The sequence below is a fragment of the Pseudophryne corroboree genome, chromosome 11 (genome assembly GCF_028390025.1).
Source record: "Pseudophryne corroboree isolate aPseCor3 chromosome 11, aPseCor3.hap2, whole genome shotgun sequence".
NCBI lineage: Eukaryota > Metazoa > Chordata > Amphibia > Anura > Myobatrachidae > Pseudophryne > Pseudophryne corroboree.
In genome coordinates this window covers 18267517-18289862 of record NC_086454.1, presented here as the reverse complement: position 1 = coordinate 18289862, position 22346 = coordinate 18267517, and the positions used below count along the sequence as shown (strand labels likewise).

Sequence of the window (22346 nt, the reverse complement as noted above, 5' to 3'; positions counted from 1 at the left end):
ACAATTCACAAGCTGTATTCCCAGCAGGTGATAATCAAAGTAACCCTCCTACAACAAGGAAAGGGGTATTATTCCACACTATATTGTGGTACTGAAGCCAGATGGCTCGGTGAGACCTATTCTAAATCTGAAATATTTGAACACTTACAAAGGTTCAAATCAAGATGGAGTCACTCAGAGCAGTGATAGCGAACCAGGAAGAAGGGGACTATATGGTGTCCCGGGACATCAGGGATGCTTACCTCCATGTCCCAATTTGCCCTTCTCACCAAGGGTATCTCAGGTTCGTGGTACAGAACTGTCACTATCAGTTTCAGACGCTGCCGTTTGGATTGTCCACGGCACTCCGGGTCTTTACCAAGGTAATGCCCGAAATGATGATTCTTCTTCGAAGAAAATGGACGACCTCCTGATAAGAGCAAGGTCCAGAGAACAGTTGGAGGTCGGAGTAGCACTATCTCAAGTAGTTCTACGACCGCACGGGTGGATTCTAAATATTCCAAAACCGCAGTTGTTTCCGACGACACGTCTGCTGTTCCTAGGGATGATTCTGGACACAGTCCAGAAAAAGGTGTTTCTCCCGGAGGAGAAAGCCAGGGAGTTATCCGAGCTAGTCAGGAACCTCCTAAAACCAGGAAAAGTGTCAGTGCATCATTGCACAAGAGTCCTGGGAAAAATGGTGGCTTATTACGCAGCGATTCCATTCGGCAGATTCCACGCAAGAACTTTTCAGTGGGATCTGCTGGACAAATGGTCCGGATCGCATCTTCAGATATATCAGCGGATAACCCTATCTCCAAGGACAAGGGTGTCTCTCCTGTGGTGGTTACAGAGTGCTCATCTTCTAGAGGGCCGCAGATTCGGCATTCAGGATTGGATGCTGGTGACCACGGAGGCCAGCCTGAGAGGCTGGGGAGCAGTCACACGGAAAAAATTTCCAGGGAGTGTGATCAAGTCTGGAGACTTTTCTCCACATAAATATACTGGAGCTAAGGGCAATTTATAATGCTCTAAGCTTAGCAAGACCTCTGCTTCAAGGTCAGCCGGTATTGATCCAGTGGGACAACATCACGGCAGTCGCCCACGTAAACAGACAGGGCGGCACAAGAAGCAGGAGGGCAATGGCAAAAACTGCAAGGATTTTTCGCTGGGCGGAAAATCATGTGATAGCACTGTCAGCAGTGTTCATTCCGGGAGTGGACAACTGGGAAGCAGACTTCCTCAGCAGGCACGACCTCCACCCGGGAGAGTGGGGACTTCATCGGGAAGTTTTCCACATGATTGTGAACCGTTGGGAAAGACCAAAGGTGTACATGATGGCGTCCCGCCTGAACAAAAAACTGGACAGGTATTGCGCCAGGTCAAGAGACTTTCAGGCAATAGCTGTGGACGTTCTGGTAACACCGTGGGCGTACCAGTCGGTGTATGTGTTTCCTCCTCTGCTTCTCATACCCAAGGTATTGAGAATTATAAGACGTAGAGGAGTAAGAACTATACTCGTGGCTCCGGATTGGCCAAGAAGGACTTGGTACCCGGAACTTCAAGAGATACTCACAGAGGACTCATGACCTCTGCCGCTAAGAAGGGACTTGCTTCAGCACGTACCATGTCTGTTCCAAGACTTACCGCGGCTGCGTTTGACGGCATGGCGGTTGAACGCCGGATCCTAAGGGAAAAAGGCATTCCGGAAGAGGTCATTCCTACCCTGGTCAAAGCCAGGAAGGACGTGACCGCACAACATTATCACCACATGTGGCGAAAATATGTTGCGTGGTGTGAGGCCAGGAAGGCTCCACGAAGAAATTTCAACTCGGTCGATTCCTGTATTTCCTGCAAACAGGAGTGTCTATGGGCCTCAGATTGGGGTCCATTAAGGTTCAAATTTCGGCCCTGTCGATTTTCTTCCAGAAAGAATTGGCTTCAGTTCCTGAAGTCCAGAAGTTTGTCAAGGGAGTACTGCATATACAACCCCCTTTTGTGCCTCCAGTGGCACTGTGGGATCTCAACGTAGTTCTGGGATTCCTCAAATCACATTGGTTTAAACCGCTCAAATCTGTGGCTTTGAAATATCTCACATGGAAAGTGACCATGATGTTGGCCCTGGCCTCGGCCAGGCGAGTGTCAGAATTGGCGGCTTTGTCTCACAAAAGCCCGTATCTGATTGTCCATTCGGACAGGGCAGAGCTGCGGACTCGTCCCCAGTTTCTCCCTAAGGTGGTGTCAGCGTTTCACCTGAACCAGCTTATTGTGGTACCTGCGGCTACTAGGGACTTGGAGGACTCCAAGTTGCTAGATGTTGTCAGGGCCCTGAAAATATCGGTTTCCAGGACGGCTGGAGTCAGGAAAACTGACTTGCTGTTATCCTGTATGCACCCAACAAACTGGGTGCTCTTGCTTCTAAGCAGACGATTGCTCGTTGGATGTGTAGTACAATTCAGCTTGCACATTCTGTGGCAGGCCTGCCACAGCCAAAATATGTAAATGCCCATTCCACAAGGAAGGTGGGCTCATCCTGGGCGGCCGCCCGAGGGGTCTCGGCATTACAACTCTGCCGAGCAGCTACGTGGTCGGGGGGAGAACACGTTTGTAAAATTCTACAAATTTGATACCCTGGCTAAAGAGGACCTGGAGTTCTCTCATTCGGTGCTGCAGAGTCATCCGCACTCTCCCGCCCGTTTGGGAGCTTTGGTATAATCCCCATGGTCCTGACGGAGTCCCCAGCATCCACTAGGACGTTAGAGAAAACAAGATTTTACTTACCGATAATTCTATTTCTCGTAGTCCGTAGTGGATGCTGGGCGCCCATCCCAAGTGCGGATTGTCTGCAATACTTGTACATAGTTATTGGTACAACAATCGGGTTATTGTTGTTGTGAGCCATCTTCTCAGAGGCTCCGCTGTTATCATGCTGTTAACTGGGTTCAGATCACAGGTTGTACAGTGTGATTGGTGTGGCTGGTATGAGTCTTACCCGGGATTCAAAATCCTTCCTTATTGTGTACGCTCGTCCGGGCACAGTATCCTAACTGAGGCTTGGAGGAGGGTCATAGGGGGAGGAGCCAGTGCACACCACCTGATCCTAAAGCTTTTACTTTTGTGCCCTGTCTCCTGCGGAGCCGCTATTCCCCATGGTCCTGACGGAGTCCCCAGCATCCACTACGGACTACGAGAAATAGATTTATCGGTAAGTAAAATCTTATTTTCCCCCACCCTGTGCCTCATTCTGCGCCTGTTTCCCCCTGCCCTGTGCCTCATTCTTTCCTTTTGCCACTGCATTGTGTATTCTCTCCCTTTCCATCTCTCTGTATTCTGCGTGTTGTTACTATTAATGTAAGTGACCTTATCTCCCTTTACACTCCCACCCGTCCTCTTCGCTCTGCTAATGCACGCCGGCTCTCCTGTCTTCTGATTACTTCCTCCCTCTCCTACCTCCAAGATTTCTCACGTGCTGCACCACTTCTTTGGAATTCCCTACCTCTCCCCCTCAGACTCTCCACCTCTCTACAAAACTTCAAACGGGCTCTCAAGACCCACTTCTTCACCAAACCCAGTCATCTCTCATCCTAACCCTCTGTTCTTCACTCTCTATGTACCCCATCTGTGTCACCCCTGTCTGTCTACCCCTCCCCTTTAGAATGTAAGCTCTCACGAGCAGGGCCCTCTTCCCTCATGTGCTTATCCTTTCTTACTTTAATAATCTTCAACTGCATCAACTCCAGCAGTCTTCTGCCACCTGATACTTATTCCAGTGTCATCTGCTGATATAACTATGTCTATATACCCTGTACTTGTCCTATACTGTCATCAACTGTAAGTTGCTGTTTTCCTGTTTGATTATGTGCATATGTACTCTGTAATTGGGCGCTGCGGAACCCTTGTGGCGCCATATAAATAAAGGATAATAATAATAATAATTCCTCCCTGCAGCCCGGCAGCTGCGTCTGGCGTTCCTCATGCACTCCTGGAAGGACACGCTGGATTATTCTAGCAACACCATGGAGTCGGCCGTCCAGTACGAGAAGTTCATGAATGTGAGCAGATGACAAGTAAATTACGGATGGGTAATACAGCGTGACACGGGGCCCGATCCAGGGGATGGGTATTACAGCGTGACACGGGGCCCGATCCAGGGTATGGTATTACAGCGTGACACGGGGCCCGATCCAGGGGATGGGTAATACAGCGTGACACGGGGCCCGATCCAGGGGATGGGTATTACAGCGTGACACGGGGCCCGATCCAGGGGATGATATTACAGCGTGACACGGGGCCCGATCCAGGGGATGGTTATTACAGCGTGATACGGGGCCCGATCCAGGGGATGGTTATTACAGCGTGACACGGGGCCCGATCCAGGGGATGAGTATTACAGCGTGACACGGGGCCCGATCCAGGGGATGAGTATTACAGCGTGACACGGGGCCCGATCCAGGGGATGGGTATTACAGCGTGACACGGGGCCCGATCCAGGGGATGGGTATTACAGCGTGACACGGGGCCCGATCCAGGGTATGGTATTACAGCGTGACACGGGGCCCGATCCAGGGGATGGGTAATACAGCGTGACACGGGGCCCGATCCAGGGGATGGGTATTACAGCGTGACACGGGGCCCGATCCAGGGGATGATATTACAGCGTGACACGGGGCCCGATCCAGGGGATGGTTATTACAGCGTGACACGGGGCCCGATCCAGGGGATGAGTATTACAGCGTGACACGGGGCCCGATCCAGGGGATGGGTATTACAGCGTGACACGGGGCCCGATCCAGGGGATGGGTATTACAGCGTGATACGGGGCCCGATCCAGGGGATGGGTATTACAGCGTGATACGGGGCCCGATCCAGGGGATGGGTATTACAGTGTGACACGGGGCCCGATCCAGGGGATGGGTATTACAGCGTGATACGGGGCCCGATCCAGGGGATGGGTATTACAGCGTGACACGGGGCCCGATTCTGGGGATGGGTATTGCAGCGTGACACGGGGCCCGATCCAGGGGATGGGTATTACAGCGTGACACTGGGCCCGATCCAGGGGATGGGTATTACAGCGTGATACGGGGCCCGATCCAGGGGATGGGTATTACAGCGTGACACGGGGCCCGATTCAGGGGATGGGTATTACAGTGTGACACGGGGCCCGATCCAGGGGATGGTATTACAGCGTGACACGGGGCCCGATCCAGGGGATGGTATTACAGCGTGACACGGGGCCCGATCCAGGGGATGGTATTACAGCGCGACACGGGGCCCGATCCAGGGGATGGGTATTACAGTGTGACACGTGGCCCGATCCAGGGGATGGTATTACAGCGTGACACGGGGCCCGATCCAGGGGATGGTATTACAGCGTGACACGGGGCCCGATCCAGGGGATGGTATTACAGTGTGACACGGGGCCCGATCCAGGGGATGGTTATTACAGCGTGACACGGGGCCCGATCCAGGGAATGGGTATTACAGCGTGACACGGGGCCCGATCCAGGGGATGGGTATTACAGCGTGACACGGGGCCCGATCCAGGGGATGGTATTACAGCGTGACACGGGGCCCGATCCAGGGGATGAGTATTACAGCGTGACACGGGGCCCGATCCAGGGGATGGGTATTACAGCGTGACACGGGGCCCGATCCAGGGGATGGGTATTACAGCGTGACACGGGGCCCGATCCAGGGGATGGGTATTACAGCGTGATACGGGGCCCGATCCAGGGGATGGGTATTACAGCGTGACACGGGGCCCGATCCAGGGGATGGTTATTACAGCGTGACACGGGGCCCGATCCAGGGGATGAGTATTACAGCGTGACACGGGGCCCGATCCAGGGGATGGGTATTACAGCGTGACACGGGGCCCGATCCAGGGGATGGGTATTACAGCGTGACACGGGGCCCGATCCAGGGGATGGGTATTACAGCGTGACACGGGGCCCGATCCAGGGGATGGGTATTACAGCGTGACACGGGGCCCGATCCAGGGGATGGTATTACAGCGTGACACGGGGCCCGATCCAGGGGATGGTATTACAGTGTGACACGGGGCCCGATCCAGGGGATGGGTATTACAGCGTGACACGGGGCCCGATCCAGGGGATGGGTATTACAGTGTGACACGGGGCCCGATCCAGGGGATGGTTATTACAGTGTGACACGGGGCCCGATCCAGGGGATGGTTATTACAGTGTGACACGGGGCCCGATCCAGGGGATGGTTATTACAGTGTGACACGGGGCCCGATCCAGGGGATGGGCATTACAGTGTGACACGGGGCCCGATCCAGGGGATGGGTATTACAGCGTGACACGGGGCCCGATCCAGGGGATGGGTATTACAGCGTGACACGGGGCCCGATCCAGGGGATGGGTATTACAGCGTGACACGGGGCCCGATCCAGGGGATGGGTATTACAGCGTGACACGGGGCCCGATCCAGGGGATGGTATTACAGCGTGACACGGGGCCCGATCCAGGGGATGGTATTACAGTGTGACACGTGGCCCGATCCAGGGGATGGTATTACAGTGTGACACGGGGCCCGATCCAGGGGATGGTATTACAGTGTGACACGTGGCCCGATCCAGGGGATGGTATTACAGTGTGACACGGGGCCCGATCCAGGGGATGGTATTACAGTGTGACACGTGGCCTGATCCAGGGGATGGGTATTACAGTGTGACACGGGGCCCGATCCAGGGGATGGTATTACAGTGTGACACGGGGACCGATCCTGGGGATGGTATTACAGCGTGACACGGGGCCCGATCCAGGGGATGGTATTACAGCGTGACACGTGGCCCGATCCAGGGGATGGTATTACAGTGTGACACGGGGCCCGATCCAGGGGATGGTATTACAGTGTGACACGGGGCCCGATCCAGGGGATGGTATTACAGTGTGACACGGGGCCCGATCCAGGGAATGAGTATTACAGCGTGACACGGGGACCGATCCTGGGGATGGTATTACAGCGTGACACGGGGCCCGATCCAGGGGATGGTATTACAGCGTGACACGGGGCCCGATCCAGGGGATGGTATTACAGTGTGACACGGGGACCGATCCTGGGGATGGTATTACAGCGTGACACGGGGCCCGATCCAGGGGATGGTATTACAGCGCGACACGGGGCCCGATCCAGGGGATGGGTATTACAGTGTGACACGGGGCCCGATCCAGGGGATGGTATTACAGCGTGACACGGGGCCCGATCCAGAGGATGGTTATTACAGTGTGACACGGGGCCTGATCCAGGGGATGGTATTACAGCGTGACACGGGGCCCGATCCAGGGGATGAGTATTACAGCGTGACACGTGGCCCGATCCAGGGGATGGTTATTACAGCGTGACACGGGGTCCGATCCAGGGGATGGTATTACAGTGTGACACGGGGCCCGATCCAGGGGATGGTATTACAGTGTGACACGGGGCCCGATCCAGGGGATGGTATTACAGTGTGACATGGGGCCCGATCCAGGGGATGGTATTACAGTGTGACACGTGGCCCGATCCAGGGGATGGTATTACAGTGTGACACGGGGCCCGATCCAGGGGATGGTATTACAGTGTGACACGTGGCCCGATCCAGGGGATGGTATTACAGTGTGACACGGGGCCCGATCCAGGGGATGGTATTACAGTGTGACACGGGGCCCGATCCAGGGGATGGTATTACAGCGTGACACGGGGCCCGATCCAGAGGATGGTTATTACAGTGTGACACGGGGCCCGATCCAGGGGATGGTATTACAGCGTGACACGGGGCCCGATCCAGGGGATGAGTATTACAGCGTGACACGTGGCCCGATCCAGGGGATGGTTATTACAGCGTGACACGGGGTCCGATCCAGGGGATGGTATTACAGTGTGACACGGGGCCCGATCCAGGGGATGGTATTACAGTGTGACACGGGGCCCGATCCAGGGGATGGGTATTACAGCGTGACACGGGGCCCGATCCAGGGGATGGGTATTACAGCGTGACATGGGGCCCGATCCAGGGGATGGTATTACAGTGTGACACTGGGCCCGATCCAGGGGATGGTATTACAGTGTGACATGGGGCCCGATCCAGGGGATGGTATTACAGTGTGACACTGGGCCCGATCCAGGGGATGGTATTACAGTGTGACACGGGGCCCGATCCAGGGGATGGGTATTACAGCGTGACACGGGGCCCGATCCAGGGGATGGGTATTACAGCGTGACACGGGGCCCGATCCTGGGGATGGGTATTACAGCGTGACACGAGGCCCGATCCAGGGGATGGGTATTACAGTGTGACACGGGGCCCGATCCTGGGGATGGATATTACAGCGTAACATGGGGCCCAATCCAGGGGATGGGTATTACAGCGTGACACGGGGCCCGATCCTGGGGATGGGTATTACAGCGTGACATGGGGCCCGATCCAGGGGATGGTATTACAGTGTGACACTGGGCCCGATCCAGGGGATGGTTTTCTTTATCATCCACTAGGGGTCACTGGAGTACTCTTGGGATATGGACGGGCGTAGCCGAACAAAGGCACTGAATATTCAAATTTAGGACTCTCCCCCCCCCTCCATATCCCCAAGTACCTCAGTGTACTTTGCCAGTGTTTTTTCGGTGCTCACAGATGAACATCGGCTTGTGGCAATGGCCACTTTTCAGATTTTTATTTTTAATTTTTACACTTCCCGTCTCAGTTTATGGAAAAACATGGGTCCGGGATGGTGCCGCTGCAAGGCAGCGGATGGCGTGTCGGTCCTCACAAAGAGCACCCTCACAGCCACAGGCGCTATAGGCAAGCGCATGGCGTGTCGGTCCTCACAAAGAGCACCCTCACAGCCACAGGCAGCCACTGTCTCCTGCAAACTGAACGGAGCTTACAGAAAGAAGCTCCGTCACAGCCAGGATAAGACAAAGAGCTGGAAGGATCTACAGCTGCAAGGAGCTTACAGAAGCTCCGTCACAGCCAAGATGAGGCTGAAACGGAGCTTGCAGAGAGAAGAGAAGGCGGCACAAGGTATGAGTGTCAGGGCGGTCAGCTCACGCTGCCGCCCTGCTGTGTGTGAGTGTTATACTGTAGAAATGCCATAGCCGCTGAGCACGTGAGTGTTATACTGTAGAAAGAGCACGCCGCTGAAGGTCTTGCTGAACGATGCGCAGAGCGGCCGCACGTCACTCAGACGTTGGCCGCTCTCACTGCGCTGATGGCCCGGTACGAGAATCTCCGTGCGCTGTACTAAGCAGAGCGGCCGCACGTCACTCAGACGCCGGCCGCTCTCACTGCTCTGAGGGCACGGCACCGCTACACGCCACCGACATTCTCCTGGGCTGAACTAAGCAGAGCGGCCGCACGTCACTCAGACGCCGGCCGCTCTCACTGCTCTGATGCGGCACCGTTACACGCCGCCGACATTCTCCGGGCGCTCAACTAAGCAGAGCGGCCGCACGTCACTCAGACGCCGGCCGCTCTCACTGCTCTGATGGCCCGGCACCGCTACACGCCGCCGAGACGCTCCTCTACTAAAGAGAGCGGCCGCACGTCACTAAAGGACGCAGGCCACTCTTCCAGAGAGACACCGCAGACACAGGGAGACTGTGTACTGCTGTAGGAAGCAGCTGCCGGACGGCTCCCCGGCGCTAGATTCAGGCTCTCCTGCTCTCCCTGCTCCCGATCTCCGTACGCTGCAGGTAAGGGATGCAGGGGGGGGGGGGGGGGGGAATAATACCCATAGCAGCAGCAAAGGCTGCAGGGGTTCAAAATACACAAGCAGCGCAGCACGTTAAACAATGTACACTGTGTACTGTGATGTTTCAGCACGTTTTATATATATATATACATATAATGAAGCTTTTGCTGGCGAAACTGTCTATAATATCAGTATGAACTGTGATTATATGTGTAAACACTTTGTATATATATATAATATATATATGAGGCTTTGGCTGGCAATAGGTTATCAGTGGCATAACCTATTGCACGTTTAACCATGTTTTCTGTTATTTTTGGTTACAGTTGCAAGATAAATACACTGCAGGCAGTGCTCATATTATTTGAATAAATGCATATATTTTACTGTATCCTACACCTGGGCAAAGTAACTGTATAATAGGCTATTAAGCCTATATTAAAACTGCAGCAGGTAACCTGTACTGTGATTTTCTGGGAAAGCATGGCATGACGGCCATTTTAATCATTGCTGGTTTTCCAGTTATAATTCCAGACCATACACCTCTACTCCACAAGGAGGCGCAGGGGTGTTAGTGGGAATTTTTTAGTTCAAGATAATTCTAGAACATTCCTGCCCTACATCTTTAAGCCACCAGAAGGCGCAGGGGTGTTAGTAGGAATTTGGTTCGGGTTTCATGCCCATGTGAACTGCTTTTCACATAAAGACTTTAGTTTCCTAATAAATATGCTGTTCAGCAATAACATATATATATAGATATATATGCCATATAATAATGTTATTAAGTCGTGCAAGTGTCTGTCGCCTATTATGATGTCTGTCTACATAGCGAATAAGGCTCTAGTGCAGACTAAAAATGTTAACATTGGCAATTCAAATTAAAACAGCGGTAATCTGAGTCTCAGAATAACTCCGCCAGCGCTAACAAAAGACAATCTTTCCAAAGTGACAATTTTCCTTTGGGTACCAGAGTGTTTATTTCACTAGTCTTATAATTTAATGCACGATTCTATGTCAAATCTCACACCGATAACTACAAGTGAGAAGGGTACATTAGTCCAGCATTCAGATAGTGCGGGGTTTTGAACAACCATACATAATCGTTTCCAAAAGGACGCGATCCGCCATTGGTATATGCGTTTCTGTCAAACATGCCGATCACGGTTAAAAGAAGCTGCAGAGTATATCTGTAAAGCTTTTGCTAACGCCGGTTATTTTCAATGTCGCTAGTTAAGCGCGACAAGGCCAGAGCTTGTTTGCTCCTAAATTGGATATATGTGTAACGACATTTTATCCCTTTACGATATTCTGCCATTAGCGCATACAATATACTTGTAACGGCGTTTTATTCCTTTATAAAAATCACTCACGCCTTGTAACGACAGGACGTTACAGTCAGCAAGCCAGTGGTTTGATGACCTCTTTTACAATTGTGGAAGTGCGTCTTTTCAGGTTACATTTGCGAGGTTTCATGACTTCAACTCATATATGTCTCAGCTATTTACAGCTTAGAGTACAAAACTGCTTCTGGCGAACGGTTTGGCAGGTTGTCATTTAGTCTTTGCTGGTTTATAAACCAGGCAATAGTACGCCAACAGAGTCAAAATTACTTATTCCCGTCTGTTTGAGCAAAATCAAACAGCTCCGTTGCAATATCAATCAGCAAGTCATTTACTACAGTTAGAAAATGAAAATGGATTTTCTGCAGTTAGTTTTTGCTTATTGCAGCCACAAAATTGTATAATTGCATTTGATCTTCACAATGCGTATTTACCCAGTCCGGTTTCTTCATCACAGGTTCTAGCGTTTGCAAATCGCCACAACCATTAACCATTTCATTTATACCGTTGCTTATCGCTCCCGGTATTTACCAAAGTGATGTTGGGATGATAGCTCATCTCACATAAAAACTATGTATCAACAAAGTTCCTCTAGCTTGCGCTACTAAGGTATACTGCGGTAGCAGATTAAGTTTGAAAACAATCACATCTAAGTCTGTCTAAACGATGTCAATTCCTAGGTAAGATTATAAATAAGGTAAATCAAAGACTTTTACCTACTACACCAGCAAGAACAAAGGTACACGCACAGCGGTACATTGGTGTATTCACTTATTAAGAATAAAGATGTGTTTTCAACGCAAAGGTTCTAAAACACGACAGATTGCTGTCAATAAATGTCCTAGAACTCTGTGCATTTTACAATGCAATAAATGATTCGTTTTCAGTCTGACCAGGGATAGACTCTGGGTTCTCTTCAGAACGAATAAATCTTTCGCTTTTTACTAAAGATTTCTGTGGACAGGAACAACCGTGAGTTTCATGTAATTTTGTTTTTTCATGCCTGGCTCACGCTGCCCTTAAGCAGTCAAACAAAGCAACGGCAGTTGCATACACAACAACCAGTGAAAACCAAGAAGCCGCATGGCAATGCGGCAGGTAACTCAAATCTTCAATGGCTCAGAACGCCATTATGTGAAAATGTCAAGACATCAATCCGTGAGTGGACATTTGTTAGACAAAAGATCTCACCCGTCAGGGTTTGGATCTTGAAAACTGGACATTAAATCCAGAGGTGTTTCATATGTGAGTCCACAGAAGGCGGTTACCCCAAGTATACATAATGGCATCTCGCCACAATTACAAAAGCTCAGTATGTGTACATCACATTCATGGGGTCATTCAGCATCGTGTATCTGGCTCCACCATTTTCCGCTTCTCTCTTCGTTGCCAAAACGGATCAGAAGACAGTTCGTCACAGTCATACTGGTGGTATCTCATGGGTTTCGGAGAAGTTTGCTTCTCGAATTTTCAAGTAATACTTGCACACGATCTTGGCCCGCTCATAATACGGCCAACCTGTTACATCACGGAACGTTCTTTTACCCATAGTTACCTATGTACCTATTATCTATGTACCGCAGCTGCGGTTGACGGGGTGAGAGTTCAGACCGCTCTCTTAAAAAATAGAGAATTACAGTATCGGTTATACCAACCATGTTACGAAATAGTAAGCCGCTTAAGGCAGCTCATAATTAAAAAAAAAAAAAAATTTCGTGTGCTTACATAGGTTATAAACCTCGGAAGTTTCCAACATCATACTTCAAGTACCCGTATTCTGTTAAACGGGATGGGATGGAAAACTGCGTTCATCTGCACTAAGAGTGCAGGTATCTGTGTGGTAAACTTATTTTCAAAGCGTTTGCCTCTATTTACGTCTGTAAACCTCTTTCTACAAGGTGTCACCAAAGTTCAGACTCTATTTATCCCACCTACAGCGCCAGGCGATTTGAGGTTGGGTTCAGATTTCTTAGTTTTCATATTTTGGAATCCTTTCAACAAATGGGAATTAAGTTCCATATTTTTGAACCCTTACAACAAATGGGTATTAAGTTCTCACTTTGGAAAACATTTTTCTTCTAGCCTTGGCTTCGCCAAGGGTGCTTCGGCAAGGATTTTGTTTTCATATTTGGGTGCCTTGTATTCCAAGCCACCGTATTTGAGTTTTCTCATTACAAAGCAGATCTTCCGACGAAATCCGCTTTCGTATTCTTCACATCAATATACCAATAGTGGTTCCTGTGGGGACAGCACATTCTAAAATTCTGAATGTGGTACACGCGTTACGCGTTTATATATGTAGTACGTGATATGAATACGTTGTTTGTTCTATATGATACTGCAAACTGGGGTTAGCCAGTTTCTCAGCAGATTTTATCCGGTTGGATAATAATGACTACAAGTCAGGCTTACTTTAAGGCTAAGTTACAATCGCCTACGTCAGTAATAGCATCCCACAGGTTCTGTGGGAATGTCACACCCAGCGGGTCGTGGAGCGTCTACGACGCGGCTACATAGCCTTTAGTGCACCACGTTTGTGCACGTTTACACGTTATGAATGGTGGCGCCATCAGCATTTAGCTTTGGCTGCCTACTGTTACAAGTATCAAACAGCTCTCCCGCCCACGAGGGAAGCTTTGGTACGTCCCAAGAGTACTCCAGTGACCCCTAGTGGATGATAAAGAAAATAGGATTTTGGTACTTACCAGGTAAATCCTTTTCTTTGAATCCATAGGGGGCACTGGACGCCCACCCAGAGCAGTTTTACCTGGGTTGTTGTAAGCTCAAGGGAGCTTAGTGAACAAATTTAACTTGGATGGTATTAAGCTCGAAGGAGCTTAGGGTAACACATTTTCACCAATTGGCTCAAATTATAAAGTTCTATCGGTTAAGGTGTCAACTGTTTAGTTGACAATAAGGTTACGGATCAACTTTGTGGTTGTCCGTTATGTTATAGGGATTCTCCATTGTCAACCTCTCTATATCCTGTTCGCTCAGTAAAAAACACTGGCAAAGTACACTGAGGTACTTGGGGATATGGAGGGGGGGGAGAGTCCTAAATTTGAATATTCAGTGCCTTTGTTCGGCTACGCCCGTCCATATCCCAAGAGTACTCCAGTGCCCCCTATGGATTCAAAGAAAAGGATTTACCTGGTAAGTACCAAAATCCTATTATTACAGCGTGACACGGGGCCCGATCCAGGGGATGGGTATTACAGCGTGACACGGGGCCCGATCCAGGGGATGGGTATTACAGCGTGACACGGGGCCCAATCCAGGGGATGGGTATTACAGTGTGACACGGGGCCCGATCCTGGGGATGGGTATTAGTGTGACACGGGTCCCGATCCTGGGGATGGGTATTAGTGTGACACGGGGCCCGATCCTGGGGATGGGTATTAGTGTGACACGGGGCCCGATCCAGGGGTTGGGTATTACAGCGTGACATGGGTCCCGATCCTGGGGATGGGTATTAGTGTGACACGGGGCCCGATCCTGGGGATGGGTATTACAGTGTGACACGGGGCCCGATCCAGGGGATGGGTATTAGTGTGACACGGGGCCCGATCCAGGGGATGGGTATTAGTGTGACACGGGGCCCGATCCAGGGGATGGGTATTAGTGTGACACGGGGCCCGATCCTGGGGATGGGTATTAGTGTAACACGGGGCCCGATCCTGGGGATGGGTATTAGTGTGACACGGGGCCCGATCCAGGGGTTGGGTATTACAGCGTGACACGGGTCCCGATCCTGGGGATGGGTATTAGTGTGACACGGGGCCCGATCCAGGGGATGGGTATTAGTGTGACACGGGGCCCGATCCTGGGGATGGGTATTAGTGTGACACGGGGCCTGATCCAGGGGATAGATGCAGTGTTGATTGCAGATATCAACCAAGGTTCCGAGTTGCAATATACATGCGTCCCGATGGTTACCACCTGTGGGCGTTCCTGGGTGGTAAGGGGGTGGGGGGGGAACTAGCCAGAGTTGAGGGAGTCGTGGCCAAAGACGTAGTTGAACTGGCATCGGATCCTGTTCCCACTGACATTCTGATCAACCATGGGGCTGCTCTAATGTCTGATGGTGCAACTTTTTACATAAAGCAGAGGATTAGAGCTGCAGCCAGTTAGCGTCTCAGATCGAATGCCATTGGCTGTGTCATTAATATAATGCCGCAGACCCACTGTGTAAACAGAGGCGGTCACTACTGTATTAGCGGCCACCCCTGAATCAGGCCCATACTGATGAGGTCACGCGTGGCACTGTCACTGATGAGGTCACTTTCTATCCTCAGGAATTCTTTTTAAATGTGAAGGATATTCTGAGGACCCCTACGGATATCACCGGCCGCTTTGTGAGGTGGGAATCTCAGGAGATCGAGCTCAACGACAGGTTTGTGTTTATGATCTTACATTATACCGCATAAGACCACGTGGGTGACCTCTTACATAACGTTGAGAGCGGTGACCTTCCATGTTTTATATACTGCTGTGGGGGAGTCGCTTCCGGCAAATCTTCCTCCTTGTCTAATGCCCGCAATTGTTCGGAGTCATTATGTACTTTTACACCCTTGTGCAGAGTATACTGTGGTTCTGACAGGGTATGCTGGGACTTGTACTCCCACAGCAGCTGTAGAACAACCAGAGATTACACAGTGCCTTAGTGACACTTGTTGGACAGCTGTCCACATACCCACACTTGTCACTGCTTAATACATCTCCACCTTGGTCTGTAATGAATTTCCCCAATGGGCAGTGACGTTGCACCCGTCGTGCTGCACGTTGCACCCGTCGTGCTGCACGTTGCACCCGTCGTGCTGCACGTTGCACCCGTCGTGCTGTACCAGTTGGATGTAATATATATGATTCCCTTCCGCTGAATAAGTGATAATGGTGATACGTGAGCGCTATTTATACGAATCCCGACACCTCCTCGTGTGCCTGCTTACTCTGCGGTGGTGCCCCACCAGCTTCCCCCATCCTGTTGTGTCCGCCTCCCCTCATTATGCTGATGGTTAGTGTCTTGTCTGTCACACTAGTTTCTATAACAAGAAGGCCGCTGTGCACGCAGCTCTGTGCGATAACATGGACACCCGGACTGTCATGGAAGAAATGCGCTCGCTGGTCAGTCAGTGTAACTCCTACATTGCATCCAGGAAGGCCGCTAAGCAGCCCCCCAATAGGATGTTATTGGAGAGCATCAGCACCTACCTCACCAGCATGCTCAAGGTAAGTCCTTGTCCCTTTAAATCCAGGTCTTTACAATGATTTTAGGCATTCAGTAGATACTGTGTGTGTCTTATGTCAGACAGTGCAGACGTCCTCGGGGAGCTGGAGACTGTAGAAGATTACATAGCGGAGCCCAGAAAGTGTGGCTGAGCACATAATGTGCGTGAATCTGAACAGTCACTCCCCAGGAACACCGTGCATCTCCGTCACAAATGCGTCTCTGTGCGTACACGCCGTGGGACACATACACAGTGCGACTTAGGTGTATGCGCAGTCTTCCTCTGTATCCGACCTCATCATTACATGCATGTTTGACTTGGGTCCTATATACATAGCAGGGAGACCGCCACCATAGAGCAGTCACATGACTCCACCAGGTCGATGAGTACTGTAACCTAACCTGAGTCAGTGAGGTGTGTCTGACCTCTGACCTGTTCTACAGTGAGCAATTGTGTCCAAGATTCATGTAAATACCAGACAGGACAGGATGTACTTATTATGTTGTGTATGTGCCGCTCTAGTTTACAGAGCATAATGTTGTCTTCTAGATATTTGGAGCCATAGAAGGAGAAGAACCCATTGGGTTTCCTGTTGGGGGAAGTGCGCAAAATATTAATGTAAGTTTCAGTATACTTTGGTAGGAGCAGATTTCCATTGTATCTTCCCCTCTGTGGCCGGACAGATCTGTAGTGTTCCCTTGGCACATACAGAGCTGTTCCTTCATTTCGCATATTCAGGGTATATGGACTTCGTTTGATTAACTCTAACTATGCCTGCCCTCTCCCGTCCCTCTAGCGTTAGCCGCTGTCTCTCTGCCATCTCCATCTTCTGCTTCCTTGTGCTGTGTCTCTAATACTGAAATCATTGTCATCAGACCAGTGTCTGGGTGTCATCTTTGACTATTCCCTCTCTCCACACATACTGTACCACTCCCATTCTTGTTGTCTCCATCTCCCCAATATTATCCCCTTTCTCATCCTGGAAGTCAATAAAACCCTTCTCCTATCATTTCTCGCCTTGGTTACAGTACCGCCACTGGCCTACCTATCTCCTGCCAAGCCCTCCTTCCGTCTAGTTAATTCTGCTGCAGGCTTCCTTTTCCTCTTGCAGTGCCCCACCTCTGCTTCCCCCCCTGTCAGTCTCTTCACTGGCTCCCTGTCTCGCTGACTTTCGAATCCCTCCCTACATCTCGTGTCTCAGTCCCACTCTCACTCCCCCCAGCCCACTTTGCTCTTCCAATGGTTGCTGCCTCACCTGTTCCCTGGTCTGACACCAATATTTCTCCCTTGCTGCTCCTATCCCATGGAATGCCCTCCCATCCTCTATCAGACACTCACCCAGCCTACAGACGTGTCTTCAGTACTCCTCTCTTTAGCCACCCCTGTTCCTCCTCCTAGTACTCTGGCCTCTACAATACCCAACTCTGCTCCCCGCTCCCCCTTTGTGGCGCCATATAAGTAAAAGATGATCTAGTTTTGTGGTTTGCAGCCAGGCGCTGCGATAGCGTGACACATCTTATGTCTAAGTGTCTATTTATCCCATTAATGATTCCCTGCAGCTGGAGTCCACAGTCATACCGTATCTTCAAGTGCTGTCCCAGTTCAGAGAGGGCGTTCGTCAGATTGCCAGAGAGAACAAAGGTGAGAGCGGCTGGCGTGTCCTGGAGTATAACTGCCCTGTGTGCTGTCACACATTTACTTTGCAATCAGGATGGGAAAAATACAGAATGTGACCTACTTGTATGATTATATAATAAATCAAAGTGTCATTAGAGGGGTGATCTGTACCAGCCAGGGTGTGGGCAGCCCGGGTTTTGTGGGTACACCTTTACATGACCTCAGCAGATAATGGGTTTATTTATATCATGGTTCTACAACCTGCGGCACTCCAGCTGCTGTGGAACTACACATCCCAGCATGCCCTGCTTCAATTTTAGCATGCCTTAATTCCAAAACTGTGGCAGGGCATGCTGGGATGTGTAGTTACACAGCAGCTAGAGGGCCACAGGTTGAAGAGCCATGCTTTATATGCTTAGTAGTATATTTGCTGCAAGTGATGGGTAATATACTACATGGGGTTCAGTACGAAGTCCCGCTGGACGGGATCCCGGCGGTCGAAATTCCCGACACCGGAATCCTGACCAGCACAATCCCGACAGGGGTGGCGAGCAGAACGCAGCCCCTTGCGGGCTCGCTACGCTGCTGGCACGGTGGCTTGCTACGCTTGGCGCACTAATTTATTCTCCCTCTATGGGTGTCGTGGACACCCACGGAGGGAGAATATGTTGGGATTGTGCCGGTCGGGATTCCGGTGGCGGTATTTCGTCCGCCGGGATTCCGTCCGGCGAGATGTTGACCGCATCCCACTACATGATATAAATACGGATTGCCACCCAGCTGTTATAACTTGGAAGTTAATGGAAGACAGTATGGACTTGTGTAGACTATGCACTTTGCTACACGCTGCTTATTTTACCTTAATTTCATTTTTAATATTCCTCCCCCCAGTGCTAGGAGTGCTGCAGCTGTGCGACGCTCTTCGCGATGACGTCCTCCCAGACCTCGGCGTGCGGCTAGAAGACCATGAAGGTAACAGCAGCTTATTCTGTCTGTATGCTGACCCGCGGTACTAAGATTGTCTGAGACTGGCCATGGGAATAAATGCAGGCCCCTGAGAACACAGAGGTTGCTAGTGGAGTTACTGAAAACCTGATTACTTACACTGAGAGCACATTAAGGGGTCAGTCCAATTTCCCTCGATTTGCCATATGTTGCACTTATGGTACCGCTGGACAACGCTCCATAGAGCGATGTACAAAAAGAATAGGCTGCAAAGGGGGCCAGTTCTGATGCAGTTGCTGGTATTTACATGCCGCTGTGTGTTCCAGTGCAAATGTATGGGTTATAACAGATGTGCAGCTGCTGGTCGGTTCCTGACGGTCAGGAGAATGTGAATATCAGCAGCAGGATTGTCTTTCTGGAATAGAAATAAAAGTCCCATCATGCTTTGCCTGGCTGCTGGGTGTGCTGGGACTTACAGTCCATCAGTAATCAGAGACATGGCTTTTCATTGGACAGGAGTAAGCAGCTTTGAGACTTGGATAAACCTCTCCAGTTTATGTGAAATGTTCTGTATTTTAGGGCTTCCAACCGTGGTCAAACTTGTGGACAAAGAAACTTTACTGAAGGAAAAAGAGGAAAAGAAAAAGGTAACGGAGTCGGCTCCTCTTTCTTCATAAGATAAATAATAAGGTCATAATATTTCACTGCAGTGTCCGTTTGTGGCCTTACTTAATAATATATCGCTACACTGTCCATTTGTCAGTCCAGGGAGAACAGTGCGCAGGGTGCGTCGATGAAAGGTGACACTTATACACCCAACTAGAGCGGAAGTTGTAACTCGCTAGACCGGGCAGAAGCTGTCATTTAGGATTGATCATTAAAGTGTAATAAACATGCGGCTAACCCAACTTTAATTGACTTAATTTTATCGCTAAGTTGCAGGATGATATTTATATGCAGCGTTGAGTACAGAGAGCAATGTTCCGCTCATACGGTTTTGTACGCTGTGTTACCATCATAGAACTGTATGGCTGTCAGTGAGGACACAACACGCACAGATACAAGGACTGCTCACACTAGCAGCTTAATGGGGGCTTTTATGAAAAACATCTGCGCTGGCAACTTGCTGTAACCCATAGCAACCACAGTGTAACTGATCTTGCAAGTAGAATCTTGAAAGAAAGCAAATGTCAGGTTGCCGGGGGTTACCACATCTTTTTGGGACACCTGTGCTCCCATTTTCCATAAATGACCTATTTATAAATGTTTTGAGTTTAAGCTGTGTAACCAAAGACACAATTTATATAAAGACTAGTGCTACAGAAAATGATTTTCTGTAGTTTATAAGCGATTAAGCCAGATTGCCTTGCAGAATAACCTTCACCAATCATCCACTTTCTTATTTGTTGTGTCCGTTGTTTTTAATCCGCTAGATGACTGTTCTGATGTGTCTCCCCAGCTATGTTGTGCTGAGTGGCTGCACCTAATGGATGATATGTCCCTGTTTGTGTATTTTATTTTATTCAGGCTGAGGAGGAGAAGAGAAGGAAAAAAGAAGAAGCTGCGAGAAAGAAACAGGAACAGGAGGTATATCTGTCCTGTGCCTTATATGGTGCCACTTGCCGCAATGATGTTGCAAGAGCTAGTGACGGTTTGCAGCGTACTCGTCTAATAAACCAGCATTGTAGGGTCTGCACCACTGCACATAAGAATACTGTGTAGTAACCGGCAACATCACTGATTGTCTCTCATGGATCAATTCTAGTTCTGCTGCCTAGGACTGATAGTCTGCAGAGACCGCTGTGACGCCGTGTGTTAAGGTTACGGTATAATACAGTAGCCGTCGGCGTGTACAGCGCAGCAGTTGCTGTAAGTCTTACGATGAGACTGGCTGTTCTCCCAGACAATGGGCGGAAGTCCTGTTTCCCTTCTGCTTCTATTTTCTCCGTCAATAATCTGCTCAACGTGACACTGATCCCTCATGACGGAACGGATGCTGTGGAAGCTGCACTTCCGAAGCTTCGGAGTCTCATCCATCCATGAATGCACTAATACCCTGCACAAGTATTTCCATTCTGCACAGCGATTACAGTAGCAGTACGTTTTCTACATGTCGGCCTTGTGTGCAGCAGCGCAAAGCGCAAAAGAAAAAATACAGGATATTTGAGGATAAATCTGGGAATACAAATCTTATCAGGTGTCTGGGAGAAAAATCCGGCCATCTCTTCTTTTATTTTACATTTTTTTTTCTCTCCTTTACAGTATTACATTGATGGAAGAGTTGGGGATATTTTGCAAGGGAACACCTAAAATAATTAGGAAGAGCGTTCTGCTTTTTGGCACAGGATGGAATGTGGGACTAACATTTGGACCCGTTACTGTCCAGTCACATTTTCTGAGTCAATGACGCATTACTATATATTTGCCACACTGTAGAGTTGCCTATGTCCAGTGCTCGGAGGTATTTTCAGTGTAATAGCTCCCTGATAGAAGCTGAGGTATAAAGTGACTGTCTGCACGTATGTCCTGACTGGTTGTCAGACTGTTCTATGCTATGTTTTCCGCAGGCCGCAAAACTGACGAAGATGAAGATCTGTCCGAGTGAGATGTTTAAAGCGGAAAGTGACAAATTCTCCAAGTTTGATGAAACTGTGAGTAGCCCGCTGGTTGTACAGTTTATGTGGACTCCTAGAAAAGATTAATTGCTTGCAACATGTAAAAGCGCGCCACTTGTTGCAACTGGGCATGGGCACGCGTCCGTCTTTTTTGTAAATGTTTGTGCATGTTATAAGGGCGGTGGCACTCCGGATGCTTTTTTTGGGGGCCTGTAATGTTGAAGTCTGGCACCCAAAGAGAAAGCGTTGCCTAACTTACGCATTACACGGTTTGTGGACTGGACACTGAGCCTAATTCAGACCTGATCACTAGGCTGCGTTTCAAACAGCCTGCGGTCAGGTGTAAACTGCGCATGCGTATGCAACGCAATGCGCAGGCGCATCGCACGGGTACAAAGCGGATCGCCGCTTAGCGATGGGTTTGTGCGAAGAATCCATTCGCACGGGCTTTCGCAAGGAGATTGACACAGGAAGAAGGCGTTTGTGGGTGTCAACTGACCGTTTTCTGGGAGTGGTTGGAAAAACGCAGGCGTGTCCAAGCGTTTGCAGGGCGGGTTCCTGACGTCCATTCCGGTCCCGGACAGGCTGAAGTGATCGCAGCGGCTGAGTAAGCCCTGGGCTACACTTGTAAAGCTAAAATACACTCCCCTATAGGCGGCAACTATGCAAACGCAGGCCTGCAAAAAAAACCCTAGCGAGTTATCCGGTCTGAATTAGCCCCACTGTGATTGCTTTGCACAGTCACAGAACAGGATACAGATCCCCAGTGGTCGCTGTTTAGAAGCTTGGCTAAATGATAGAACAATGGTGCTTGTCGCCTGTAAAGTTAGCCCCTAGGGGGATCCCTGCAAATTTATTGATCCCTTCTGCTCATCATTAGACAAATGGGAAAATTAAAATAGTATATAATGTATAATGTAGCCT

General features: G+C 50.0%; 1 protein-coding gene and 1 non-coding gene across 3 annotated transcripts in view; both read left to right on the top strand.

The window, feature by feature from the left end:
* CARS1 (cysteinyl-tRNA synthetase 1) overlaps positions 1-22346 on the top strand; it is a 69784-nt gene that overhangs the window by 46254 nt on the left and 1184 nt on the right. For both annotated transcript variants that reach the window (XM_063946325.1, XM_063946324.1), the window contains 9 exons: positions 3928-4031; positions 15313-15410; positions 16057-16246; positions 16795-16863; positions 17805-17886; positions 18754-18834; positions 19387-19454; positions 20335-20394; positions 21375-21458. In XM_063946325.1, coding sequence (XP_063802395.1) covers positions 3928-4031; positions 15313-15410; positions 16057-16246; positions 16795-16863; positions 17805-17886; positions 18754-18834; positions 19387-19454; positions 20335-20394; positions 21375-21458 — 836 coding nt within the window. The remainder of the gene's footprint in view (positions 1-3927; positions 4032-15312; positions 15411-16056; positions 16247-16794; positions 16864-17804; positions 17887-18753; positions 18835-19386; positions 19455-20334; positions 20395-21374; positions 21459-22346) is intronic.
* On the top strand, positions 11918-12033 carry LOC134971062 (U5 spliceosomal RNA). The gene has a single exon (XR_010190211.1). It is a non-coding gene; the product is annotated as a U5 spliceosomal RNA (small nuclear RNA).